The 13,685-nt window shown below is 39.1% G+C and overlaps 1 protein-coding gene across 5 annotated transcripts in view; it reads left to right on the top strand.

Annotated features, from left to right (window-relative positions):
* The first annotated feature begins 5,207 nt into the window (after positions 1-5,207).
* The window catches only part of LOC131072911 (uncharacterized), a 34,792-nt gene continuing 26,314 nt past the window's right edge, over positions 5,208-13,685 (top strand). The window contains exons 1-11 of one of the 5 annotated variants that reach the window (XM_058009207.2): positions 5,208-5,364; positions 6,698-6,981; positions 7,947-8,156; positions 8,876-8,956; positions 9,042-9,128; positions 9,293-9,388; positions 9,474-9,527; positions 9,620-10,664; positions 10,725-11,007; positions 11,168-11,216; positions 11,324-11,363. In XM_058009207.2, the coding sequence (XP_057865190.2) occupies positions 6,736-6,981; positions 7,947-8,156; positions 8,876-8,956; positions 9,042-9,128; positions 9,293-9,388; positions 9,474-9,527; positions 9,620-10,664; positions 10,725-11,007; positions 11,168-11,216; positions 11,324-11,363 (2,191 nt within the window). In that variant the 5' untranslated portion in view covers positions 5,208-5,364; positions 6,698-6,735. Of the gene's footprint in view, positions 5,431-6,697; positions 6,982-7,946; positions 8,157-8,875; positions 8,957-9,041; positions 9,129-9,292; positions 9,389-9,473; positions 9,528-9,619; positions 11,008-11,167; positions 11,217-11,323; positions 11,364-13,685 lie in introns of all 5 variants that reach the window. The other 4 variants (XM_058009204.2, XM_058009205.2, XM_058009206.2 and 1 more) reach the window with 4 other exon arrangements.

Here is a 13,685-nt window from a genome sequence, read left to right as displayed (position 1 = left end):
AGAGCCAACTTGGAATCTCAAGATATGAACAATCCTCTTCTAAATAGATCCAGGTGTGTTGAAGAAGAGGATAGAAGATTTATCCTCATTGATCAACTGGCCCGACGCCGCAAGATAAACACCCAAAACTTTAAGCAAATCAGTAGCTTCTATGATTCGAGCTAATCCCATCAAGGACATGTCATCAACAAACTACAAATGAGACTGTGGCTGCAAGTCGTTACCCCAACTCCAACCCTGAATAATACCCAGATCCACATTATGCTTAATCATCCTCCCTAGACCCTCAGCCAAAAGAATGAATAAGTAAGGGGAGAGGGGGTCCCCCAGGCGAAGACCCCTAGAAGCACCAAACAACTCAGTATGATCTCCATTAATAAGCACAGAGAAAGAGGTAGACGTAACACATCTCATAACCCATTGGGTCCATTCATCAACAAAGCCAAAAGCCTTAAGGATCTTCTAGAGGAAGGACCAACGAACTCTATTGTAAGCCTTAGCCATATCCAGCTTAATAAACATAGCTTTTTCCTTGGGGGTTTCCATAGAATGAATGGTCTCCGTAGCAATGACCACACCATCGAAAATTTGGTGACCTTCCACGAACCTGCTCTGCTCCTCAGAGATGACATCCCCAAGACAATTCTTCAACCTATCTGCTATCAACTTAGAGATGATCTTATAGATCACATTATTGAGAGAGATAGGGCGAAACTGGCCTAATCGGTCAGCCCCGTCACACTTCAGGATTAGTGTAATGAAAGTCACATTCAAAGCCCGAAGCATCTGCTTATGCCTTTGGGACTCTTGGACTACTGCCAATAAGTCCAGTTTGATAATATCCCATAAATATTGAAAGAATTCAATCGGAAACCCATATGGTCGAGGAGATTTTCCCTTCCTCATGTTAAAAACAACCCTCTCGAGTTCTTCCAGCAAAATAGGACCCATAACCTGCTCATTCATCTCCCTAGTGACTAGAGAAGGAATGCAATCAAGAACCTGATTCTCCTCTTCCGACTCTCCTTGAGGATCCTTGTTGAAGAGGGACTGAAAATACTGTAAAGACTCCCTAGAAATATCTTGCAAGGATAAAAACTGCTCACCTCTATCATTGACCAGAATAGGAATGGAATTGCCATGTCTTCTTGCTTTCACTGAATTGAAGAAGAAAGCAATTTTCTTGTCCCCCGCTTGAAGCTAGTCAATACGAGCTCTCTGTTTCCAGTATATTTCCTCCCTAAGCTCCCATTCCTCTAAAGCCTTGACAACCCTATCCTCCTCCCCAAGCAAGGCTTCAGACAAACCATGCTCTCTAATTTCACTGGTGATGCCATTCAACACTATTTGAGCAGCTTTCTTGGCATGAAAAATGTTCCTGAAACACTGGCGGTTCCATCGTTTAAGTTGAAACTTAACAAATTGCAGTTGCTTGGCAAAAGTGTACATAGCAGTGCCAAAGGCTGGCCTCCCTTTCCTCCACCACTCTGCTACATGATTCTGTAGAGAAGGATCCCATAGCCACATAAGCTAGAATTTGAATAAAGGAGAGCGAGCGATCTGAGCAAAAAAAGATACCAACTTAATGGGCTTGTGGTCCGACCCTCTCTAGTCAAGAATCTCAAAACATGTGGACCATCCCCCGCCAACCCAAAACCTATAAACCAGAAATCGATCCAGCCTCTCCGCAATCCCATACTCCCCAACCCTCCTGTTATTCCAAGTGAACAAACCATTACCAGGCTTAATATCAACAATATGCAAAGAAGATAAACTATCCCCAAAAAGGAAAGAAGAAGGTTCCAATCTCATAACACCACCCTTCTTCTCACTCAGATCTAGGATGGCATTGAAATCACCTGCCATAATCCAAGGATGAAAAGGGAACAACCTTCGCATAAAAGAAATATGAGACCATAGTTTCTACTTACCCTGAAGATCAGTGGGGGCATAAATGTTAGTAAACACGATATATTCCCCAGTCTCAAGACTAGAGGCAACCCTAGATAACAAAGATCTGGAGGCAACTGACCAAATAGGACTAATCCTCAAGGGGTTCCAAAGACAGGCCACCCCTCCAGAGGAGCCAACTGCTCCAACACACTGACACTGGCTTCTCCCCCAAATATTTGACACCAAATCAAACATACTTTCCACACAAAGTTTTGTTTCTTGCAAGAAAAGGACATCAGTAGAATGACTCCTTATCAACTCTCGAACAACTTTTTGTCTAGGGCCACTATTCAAGCCCCTCACATTCCATGACAACACAATCATTTCGGAGGATTGGAAAAATGAGAATCTAGAGTCTTTACTGATCCAGACTCAACCAAATTCTCCCCCATCAATTTGATCTTATCCAAATCCTTCTTTCTGCCAACCTTAGAAATCTTCTCTGTTGGTCCTTTCTTAATGTCCTTTTGGTGAAGACCTAAATTTAAGGTGATCTTGTTACTTTTGACCCCAGCAGGTTCCAATTTTTGAGCTATAGGAGAACCATCCCCCGCAACCAACTTCACTTCAGGACCAAAAATGGGCCCCAACTGAGCCACTACTGGCTGATCCATCTCCATTTGTTGACTCCCAACTACTTGCAGAGCCCGGGTAGAGTCCCAATTCACACTATCAGGGACCAACCCTGATGCACCCTGATCCAAAGGAGTTAACCCTGGGTTCACCTCCTATTGGGTAAGGTCGTCGAAGGCTTCAAATCTGTTAAAGGTATCCTCCTCTTGTCTCTCCTGAAGGGGCCTCTTTTATCCTCGATTCCTGTTCTTTGTCTTAACTGGGACAAAACCATCAGCACCCACAACTTCAACAGACATGACAACTTTTCCTTTGTCAGCCCCATCTATGTTATGGGCCGACTGTTGAGGTTGGTGCACCACCGGTTTATATCTAGGACACTTGTGTTGCAAATGACCATACTCATGAAACATACGACACCGAAATGGTAAAGTCTCATAATCCAACTGTTGTACCCAAGAATAAGAACCTGCACACATATCTATAGCATATGGCAGGGGCTTACTAATATCAATTTCAACACAGATACAGGCCAAAGTCATTACTTTTCTCCCCAAGGTTTGCATCGAGGATCCAACTGGCCTCCCAAGCATTGAAGTGAGCATCCACAACACATCCTCCCGACAACATTCCACTGGAAAATGCAGTAATCGAACCCATAGTGGGACCCTATTCGGGAACTCCTCCAAAGGGTTAAACCTCGCATGCCAAGGTTTGATGAACAACCCCACTTGGTTGAAAAAATATGACCCTCCTTCAAAGACCCTATTGCGATCCTCCAAGCAGTTAAATGTAACCATGAAGTAGTTGTTTGCCAACAACATAATCTCCATTTCCCCTTCCGGTGCCCAAGTCCTCTAAGCCCAGTTCTCCAAAAACTGCAGAGAAACCCTCATCCCCCAAAACTTGCAATATAACGAGTGTTTTGAGAAGTATTCAACATCTTCAGCTATCATCTCCGGAGGAATAGCCAACCTCAGCCTCTCACTGCACCTCTCCAGACAACCATTAATCTTTGAAATCCGAGAGCCGCCAGCACTACCAATCCTTGAATACGAGGCAAAAAGGTTATTATCAAAGGTCTTGACACTATGGGATGGGGATTTTAAACCCATCGTAGCACGAAAATCCATATCGGGAGATGCCTTCGAGGTCTCTCCACCAATACTAGACATAACACCTCGCGAAAAGCCCACACCTCAAAAAGAAATGAGCAAGGGCTCGACGAACCCCTGCAAGGAACCAAACACCCCCCTTCCACGCTCCACCACATGGTAGATCAGACCCCCACCGCCCTTCCCCACAGGCAGACTACGCAACTGTAGGAAGCCCCAAGCCCCTACCTCACGCAACACCAACACACCACTCGCAGCCACCAAACCTCCCCCAGCACCTGCAACCCCGAGATCAACCCCTCCCTGCACCAACACACACCTTCCTCCCACCGACGCACTAGCACACACCTCCCTCCCACCAACGCACCAACACACACCTCCCTCCCACCAATGCACCAGCACGCATACGCAACTCACACGCTAGGGCATCGATGCCCTAGACCAAGCACAACAGCTCCTCGCGCACGACTCCATCTTAAAATCCTTTCAAACAACATTAAAGTTTCGAATCTCTACTCATAATAGTTTTGCCAAACTTGTAAACACATCCATAATGACTTTAAAGTTTCATGGTTTTAAGACAGCTTTGATAATTTTGCAACAATTTAAGAGTACCAAATTCAATTCCAAATCATCTATGACCAAGGTTAGCTATAATTTTTTTTGGAGTGTTGAATTTTGACTTAATTAAGGTTGGACGATAATGAACTTTCATAGACAACTTAAAGTACTGAGAGACCTTTATGGAAGAGATGAGTTAATATAACTAACACATTTTGAATGAAGGAAAATTGGTTTAATAACTATTAGGTCCATATTTTGGAACTTATATGATAATGCTCTCAAAGGCAATAGAATGGTTCAACCACGTCCTAGTTAGCATGATCTTGTTTAATTGTGGATGGTAGTGTCACTTGGATGTACTAGAGTCTCGTACATTAATGTGATGTCTTCTTGTAAAAACACATCTTCTTGTACTATCACAATGATGAACGATACGATTTTTCAATAGACTTGCTATGACAAACAAATTCTTCTATACTTTCTCTTATATTTGCAATGTATAAAAGAGATACAAAAATAGTACTTGAGACACATTTGAGGATCTACCATAATCATATCCCTAAGCTAATTCAATAACAAACTCCGTAAATAAGTTGTAGGTGCATGTAAAACCCTACTTATAAATGTAGATTGCAGTAATAATAGGGATTTGTGATACATGTTCTATTTAAAAGCTTTTGAGTGTCCAAAAATAGACCCTAGATCCTTATCAAGAGTGTGAAGTGCTAGGTGCTTTACTTTTTAGTCCATCCTAATCTATATTAACCTTTGAAGGTGAATGAGGATTTAAGGTTTATGAAAAGGTAAGTGTTTTATTGAGAAAAAAGAAATCAAGCAACATTATGGTAAACCACGGCAGGCTTAACATGTGATTGGTTTAGTATATAATTTAGCTTTATAAAAAACAATACACAGAATATATTTTGGTATCATAATCATTGACATAATATTTATTTTTATTAGTGAGGCTAACGTCATCAGTTACGTCATTATGAATATTCCAGTAGTTCTAAATAAGTTCTTTTGGAATGGTGCAGGGTGTGCAATAATAGAATTGGTCGACGTTCAGCCATTCAGAGGAATTTGCCGAAACTTTGAATAGAAATATATCGCGCAATAATATGAACTGTGATCGAACAACATAAATTGTTGGTACCAGGTATGTCTTCAATTTTGCTTATAAATTCGCACTCTATCAGTCAGGTTTGTGCAGGCTGAAATTTGGGTAGGTTATAGTGGTCTTGTTATTGAATTTTGTTGACCGATATTCGGTGTACTGAATCTACTGATCTAAATGTTTAAGTTTGACTATTTTAGTTTAAATTATCAAAATAACAGATGGGTTTCTTCTCTTCTTCTGCAATGTCTTTCTGCGCTGGTTTTGTGATGAGTAGGGACGAACAGCTTTCCTGTAAATAGGATTCTTAATTATTGTAAGATTCAGGAACAGGAAGCTTAAAATTTTATGTAATTGTTTTTTATCGATAAGCAAGGGTTTTGTGGGAAACCCTCGTCAAGAAAAGTAAAATGCTACCCCTCTGTCTGTGGGAGCTTGGACACCCGTCAATAGGGTTCCAAAAGAAAAAGGGACTAGACCTCAGAATTTCTACAGTACAGAGCCAATTATAACCAAATGTGGCGAGAATACTTTATTTAGCCACCACGTTCATTCAAATTTGCTGATTATAATGTTAGCTCGCGAGGAAGTGGTCCAGTTTTCTCTCCAATTGCACCCGAGGACATATCCTCCATCTGCAACCAAAGCCTTAGCTGCCAACTCCTCCCAGGGGCAGTTGCAACCTAACATGGCGAAAATTCATTTTAATCACCCATATATATAATTTTTCTGATTACCGTGCTAGCACATGAGAGGAAGGCCATAGGCTCTCTCCATCAAAGCCATGGGAGGCCACGTCCTCCATCTGCATCGAATCCTCAGCTGCCAGCTTGACCATTTCCGCAGCAGTGTTCCTCTTTACATAAGTACAGTTGCTCCTCCTCTGTTGCCCTTACCTCTGCCTTGTTGCTCGACCCTTTTGTCTGCATCATTTTTAAAGTATCGAATTTGTGTTTTTTATTTCAAAGTTGAATTTTTAAGAAAAAATTTGCTTCAGATGACAATGTTTTAATATTCTAGATTATTTCATTGTACTTGATCAATTGCTTGGTATGATTAGTTTCCAATCCTTTTATGTTCGCTCTACTGGACCATCATTGAAGAAAGGACGAAAGCTAATGTTTTGTTTTTATGGCTATTATTGTTGTCGGTTACTGTCAAAAAAAGATTGTTTTATACATATCAAGGCAAATCGTCATTTTTAACATTGTCTCACAAACATTGAGAAAATAGCCAACGGGTAATGTTAGTTAACCCATTTTTTTGGGTTGTTATTTGTGAGGGTTTCTGGTTTTCTTCTCTGTTTATGCTCTTATTGCCATCAACTGAATTTATCTAATGTTTTTCTACATATGTGAGCTGAATTTGTATGCAGAGGAGAGATTTTTAGTTGGGAGTATTGGAATTGCATTAATGGAGGACACAATGGCTAGAGAAATCAAAGTGCGTGTGGTTTGGAGGGGCAAGACCTTGGAATTAACAGAGAAAGCAGGATGCACTGTAGGGGAATTAGGTGTGAAACTGAAGGAATTGACCAATGTTAAACCCGAAACCATGCGACTGCTTGTTCCCCAGAGCAAACAGTCGGGTTCGGTATCTCTTGTTCCTTTCTCAGATAACCATGGAAATGTGCGTCTGGCAGAAACGGGTATTACTGAGGTTTGTTACATTGAGCCAACTGTTTGTTTTGTTAAGCATGTGGAGAAGTCCACCTTGAAATAAAGGAAACCGTTTGCACTAAGAAGCCACATTCAAGGGCTATCTCTCATGTCAAAACTTTCTTGGGATGTTCACAGTCTCACTTGATGGTGCCCTGCTTCCAGTTCACCATCATCATGAGAATCATAATTAATATAGACATTCACACTTGTAAGGGTTTAAACAGATTTCAACTAATGGCAGGAAATAAAAATATAAGAAAACAATCGGCTACATTACATTTATTAATTTAACACATATATAAAGGCACTTGAATCGACCCACTATACTGTAAACACAATGTTGGGATGTGGCGACACCCATAGTTTTGTATGGCTGCTGTAAGAAGTTTAATTTTTATAGTTTTCATTCACATAGTGTATTACATTATGGTTCAAAACGATTGAGTTGGTCTAAGGTGTTAACTGGCATGAAAGGGCATATGTATGAATTCTATTTTTTATATTATTTAAGGGCTTTGCTTGGATACGGGATACCTTTTCCTAGTATCTCAGACATCTTAAAATACAGCTCATTGTTGAGTACCAAAAGGTATATAACCGGGAGGCACCTATCTTAAATTTGGGGTTTATTTATTATAAAAATAAAATAAGATGGGTGCCTTGACGTTGATACCTCTTGGAATTGAATAGAGCTGTATTTTAGATATCTGAGCAGTGGTACAATACTGCAAAGATTTCAACCTGGCCACAAAAAGTAATCTTATCCTTCACAATTTACCAAATCCTTTCTGAACATGCCATGTTTTATTTTTCCAGGTAGATCACAAGATGCATCCCATGTTACTGTGCAACACACAACATATCAAATTTTTATATGACTACTAGTCTTAATGCATCACATTTTTTCAAACGCTTCACAGCTGTAATTTAGGTTGACTCAAAGGCTGCTCATCATTAATGCAGGGTCGAACTGTTAGAATGATGGGGGTGTTTTCAGCAGAAGTTGAGGAGGTTTCTCACTCTACAAAGTCTGATCAGAGGATAGTTGGTTTTTCTGAGGAGGAGAGGAAAGCAAAGCAACTCAGGGCAAATGCACACGGGGTTCCTCGGAAGTTGCCTCCAGGGCCTTACATTTTCAGCAGCTTTCGTACCCTTCAGCTTCCTGGGATTGAGGTATGTACTACCTGTATAGTAGCTGCTTTGTCTTTTATCTTTTATTTGATCACTTTAGCATTTATCCCACGTTTGTGAAAATTACCTTGTACTGTGACATTAGTTTAAATGCAAAAACCTTCAAACTAGTTTTGAAGTTTCATGAGTAGATCTGGGGAGGGGTGTGGAATTCTGTGGAACACTTGGGAGATACACGTAGATATCTATTAATTATTTCATTTTTTATCCATCATGTGAAGTTCATGTCTTGCAAGATTTCTGAAATTCAACACTGTCTGCTCTTTTGGATGTATGTAGATATTTTATATCTGGCAGGTAACAATGAAATCTATCCTTAGAATCACTGTATAGCATGAAGGTCGATTTGTCAGCACATGAAAATAAGTTATGCATTCATGCATCAACATTTATGTCTCAGGATGCATATTGTAAAGAATCATTTTTACTTTCCAAATTCCTTGGAAAATGGCTATTGTGCATTAACAATTATTCTTCTTTGTAAAAGTTTCAGAGAGTTTCTTAGCTCTTTAATAAAGGGTGTCTACGTAGATGCTAACATACTAGCAGGTTTAATATAAAAAGTTGGAGTGCCATTTATTTGTGTTTTGGGAGATTTAGATGAGCTTTTTAAATGAGTCTTTGGAGATTCATGGCCGTGAGAAAAAAATCTTACATAACAATGCGTGCTATTTACACAATTAATGGCTCTTTTATGGCAGTTAAACCCTCCTGCAGCGAAGGCACTAGCAATCATGCATACACTTGCCAGTGATCCAGGCATAGTTGCTATCATGAATAAGGTATTAGAAAAAATTGCAACCTTAAAGTATGTGTATTTTCTGAAGTTACTGGTATTATGTCTTATTTGAATCATTTTTTTTGTAGCATCATTGGCATGTAGGAATCATGACAGAGATGGCACCAGAGGGGTACGTAGGGATCAGTCCTAAATGTATTCTAGGATTTAACAAGGTAGATGATCTCAGCCTGTTTTCTGTTGAATAGCATTGAAGCATAGACTTATAAATCTGGCTCAAACTGTATGTAAATGCAAAAATGGGTTAAAATCAATCTAAACTTAGTATTTTTATCTTACCTCTCGTTTTTCAATTTTTGTATCAACTGGCATTCATCAGAATCATGGAGAGGAAATATCATTACGGCTAAGAACAGATGATCTTAAGGGCTTCAGGAAGTATGAGAGCATTAAAAAAACTTTACTGCATGAACTTGTAAGTTTGTCAGCAGAATGTTTGTGATTTGTTTGCATCTGTATTTATTCCTTGTCACATCTCACATTGTTGCTATGTCGTCTAGGCTCATATGGTGCACTCAGAACATGATGCAAACTTCCATGCTTTAGATAAACAGGTAATATAAGAAGAATAACATATCTTTCTTTCAAGCTATAACAGTTTGTGGCTTAAGAATTTTGACCTAATCAAATATATAAAATGTTGCAGTTGAATGAAGAAGCTATTGCATTGGATTGGACAAAATCACGTAGCAGGACACTGAATGGATCGAGGAAGACATATGATACAGACGAGTTCGATTCTTTTGATGAGACATATAATATTCATAAGCTTGGAGGAAATCCTTTGCATGTATTTGTAGAAGCTCGTGGTTCTGCAGTAGCTGCAGCACTTAGTCGTGTTAGAAATTCTAATGTGATTGGGGTTGATGTAGCTTATTCAGAACCAGATCCAGATGATAGAGAGTCAAATGATTGCATAATGCAGAACCTTGATGCTGATCAGAAAATGTGGGAAGAACCCGATCCAGATAGTTCGCAAGATTGTGTCAATATTGTTCAATCTGAAACCATTGTTGAACCTGATCCTGATGACTGTTTAGATGATCATGCTATGGTTGGATCTGATCTCAATGACTGTCTAGAAATTGATGTGAGGGAAGAGCCAGATCTGGATGACTGCCTAGAAGTTGATGCCATGACTGAACATGATCCTGCCAATTATTGGAAAAGTGAAATTATGGCCAAACCAGATCCTGATGACCATGTGATAGGTGAAACTATGGCCGAACCTGATCCTGATCAGCTGAAAAGTGAAATTATGGTTGAACCTGAGCCTGATGACCACATGAAAAGTGAAACTAAGGCTGAACCTGATCCTGATGACCACATTAAAAGTGAAACTATGGCTGAACCTGATCCTGATGACCATCTGAAAAGTGAAATTATGGCTGAACCTGATCCTGATGACCACATGGAAAGTGAAACAATGGCTGAACCTGATCCTGATGACCATTTGAAAAATGAAATTATGGCCGAACCTGATCCTGATGATGACCACATGAAAAGTGAAACTATGGCTGGACCCAATCCTGATGATCATGGGCAAAGTGAAACTATAGCGGAACCTGATCCTGATGATTGTCAACAAAGTAAAACTATGGCTGAACCTGATCCTGATGATTGTCAAGAAAGTAAAACTCTGGCCGAACCTGATCCTGATGACTCTCAAAAAAGTGAAACTATGGCTGAACCTGATCCTGATGATTGCCAGCAGGGCCCTCCTGGTAGTATACTGAAAACTGTTGTTGAACCTGATCCTAATGATTGCCAAAAAAGTAAAACTAGAACTGAACCAGACCCAGATGATTCAGTCAAAAACAATTTGCATGAGAGTTCTCCTATTGAAATGCGTCATGAAAATATTGACTCTAGCCCAACCATAACTGTTGGAATTGACAGTGCAGATTTGAGATTAATTGAAGAATCCACATCTGCTACATGTGTGCGTCTTCAAGAAGCCATACAAAGGCTTAAAAACCAGGTGTCACCTCTTGAGTTTTCTTCTGTAATCCGGACATTGTTCACAATTCTAAGGTGATTTTCTGAAATTTTCTTTCTGTATAAGCTTTTTGTATGCAAATGTTTTAAACAGCTGGATGATAACAGTATTGCATTGCAAAAATGTCTTTTATCTGTTTTTCAATCATATACTATGGCCTGCATTTTGATTGAAGCTTATGTTCTTCTTTAATAGGAATATAATGGAACATCCAAATGAAGCAAAATTCAAACGCTTGCGCAAGGTAACTTAACTGCTTTTTTCCTGGGTAAAATCTAATTGTTGGATCCAGGTTATAACTAATGGTTACAATGAGACATTTCTTGTCTGAGTTCTCTTTAAACTGTGCAGGCCAATCCCACCTTTCAGCGAAGCATTCTGAAATATGAAGGTAATGGTTCAAAATCAGTTTACTGTATAAATTTGTTTGCTAATTTGATAATTTTGGATTGATGAGATCTAATGTGATGCCATATATATATATATATTATTAAACCAAAATGATGCCAGGAAAGAAAAGAACAATTTGCTACACCAATATTCTAACAAAGTAAATCTAAGAAACATCTATATTTAAATCATAATAAATATATAAATTATCATCAATTTTCTAAAAACCCGTCACAATTTAATAATAGTCATAAAAGAAAAAAACCCTTCACTATTCCATTTAATAATAGTCTTGATTTAAGTTAGAATTACCTAAAGTGGCTTAAATTTCCTAATAAACATATTTATTTCTTTGCAATGGATATGCACCTTACACATTTGGAAATTTGAGACACTTTAGTGAATGCTAGTTAAAAGTGTGGGTACTACTTTAAAACCCAGATGATAGGTGACAGTGGATGCCGACGAGTTATGGATGGAAGTCCCAACTAACACCATACTGGTGACCAACGGTGTAGATGAAAGACAACAGACTAAACACAGTTTCAGGCTACTGTGTTCAGTCTCCATGTATGCTATATATTTCAAATTGTGTAGAGGAAATATAGTAGACAAACTGACCAATGGTTGTGAGTATGGTCATGGGTGAATGGAACATTGACACCATCTTCAAACTTGAACAAATAATTTCTGGGGTCTTTTTTGTTAAATCACAGCTCTATTTTTTCAATTTTATGAACTTCTCTATAAGGTTATGTAAGGTTTTTCCTAGATTCATCCTGGACAAACCCATAGACGTTTCAGTGCACCTTGTACAGATCTCTTGAGATATCAGACCAAGATCTGGACTAGGTATGAGCTAGACGCAAATCTGGGCACAGCCCCTGACGACGTAGTTGTTAATTTTAACACTTTCAGATTAACTAAAATCAGAGAATCAGAATTTGTTTACTAATTAGGTTAATTAGTAAGGAGATTTATAGTTTCAGATTTAAACACTGTGAAGAAAAGAATGAAATAAAGACAAGACACAGTTACCCTGGGAAAACCTCCTAGGAGGAAAAACCCAGCCAGAAAAGATCCTGGGATCTGATTATGGATTATGGTTATGCAATCATTACAATACTTATCTCAAGAACTTGTAGAAGTAGAAGTTGCTGTCACAGAAAGAATGGCAGATTGGTTGACTGTCATATGTGTGTTGATTGCTGATGGCTTGCTGCTCCTTTAACCCAGATTTGCAGACCCTCAAGGAATTCGCACTATCTTCACTAAGTTCGCTTTCTTCTGATGATGGAGTTCACACCTCAACTGGCAGATTCAAATTGCTGATATGACAGATATGACTTCTGTATGTGCAGATGTAGACTTTCTTCCTGGGGTTCGCATTATCCAGACTTGTATATTTCACATGAAGTGAATGCTTGAATTAATGATTTGTGATGAGGGTTGAATGCTCATTTATATGTGGAGCGAACCCTTTTAGTATGTCGGCCTTGCAAAGTAATAAAACCTTTTAATTATTTAATCCACTAAATTGCTTAATGCGAAGTTAGGATAGGCCCTATCATGAGGCATGTAGATTTTAGTGAAGCGTGGAGGTGAGGCGTGGAGGTATAGGGCCCAGCCCTTATGTGTTGGAGAAGGGGCTGGCCCCCTTAGGCGGATTCCAATGTTGCCCAAGGCAGTTGGAATCCGCCGCCCTAATTACAAACAACAGTAGTAACATAGAAGTAAACCTTAATAATAATCTTGAGCTGTATTTTATTGATAAAAGCTGCTGGATTACATCTGTCAAATCATAATAATATAGAACTAATTAGGACTCAATCACTTGCTGAAAGATCTTTCCCAAATCAGAACTGATGCTGTTGTATGATGCTGCTCCAGCTGCTCCACAGTTTAGTCTACCAATAGAAAAGACAATGCTTTCAGCTCAATGCAACCCCTGGATGAGATCATTCACAAGATATGAGAATGGTTTTGTCCTTTCATCTCTGGATTCAAGGGTTTTTGTCCCTGAATCGGTAGATGAGTGCTCCCTCATGTAGCCATCCTTTCTAGGTTTGAAATATGTGAAATAAGATGAATAGAATGATACTCTTAAAGCTGGGCAGTTCTATATATTTATTGACATGTTTCCAACCCCAGGTACCTTGTATAAGTATCAACGAATAAAGATTATGCTTATTTGATATGACACTATTGATACTTAATAATCAAATACCACATAACATGGCACCACTCTAATAACATTAAACTTGCTCAAGTAGCCGATAAATCTTAAGGCCTCATCAGTAAATAAATCATAGCTTGAGAAACA

Source organism: Cryptomeria japonica, chromosome 11, assembly GCF_030272615.1.
Source record: "Cryptomeria japonica chromosome 11, Sugi_1.0, whole genome shotgun sequence".
Lineage (NCBI taxonomy): Eukaryota > Viridiplantae > Streptophyta > Pinopsida > Cupressales > Cupressaceae > Cryptomeria > Cryptomeria japonica.
The sequence above is the reverse complement of the archived record's forward strand: the minus strand, read 5'-3'. Positions and strand labels throughout refer to the sequence as shown.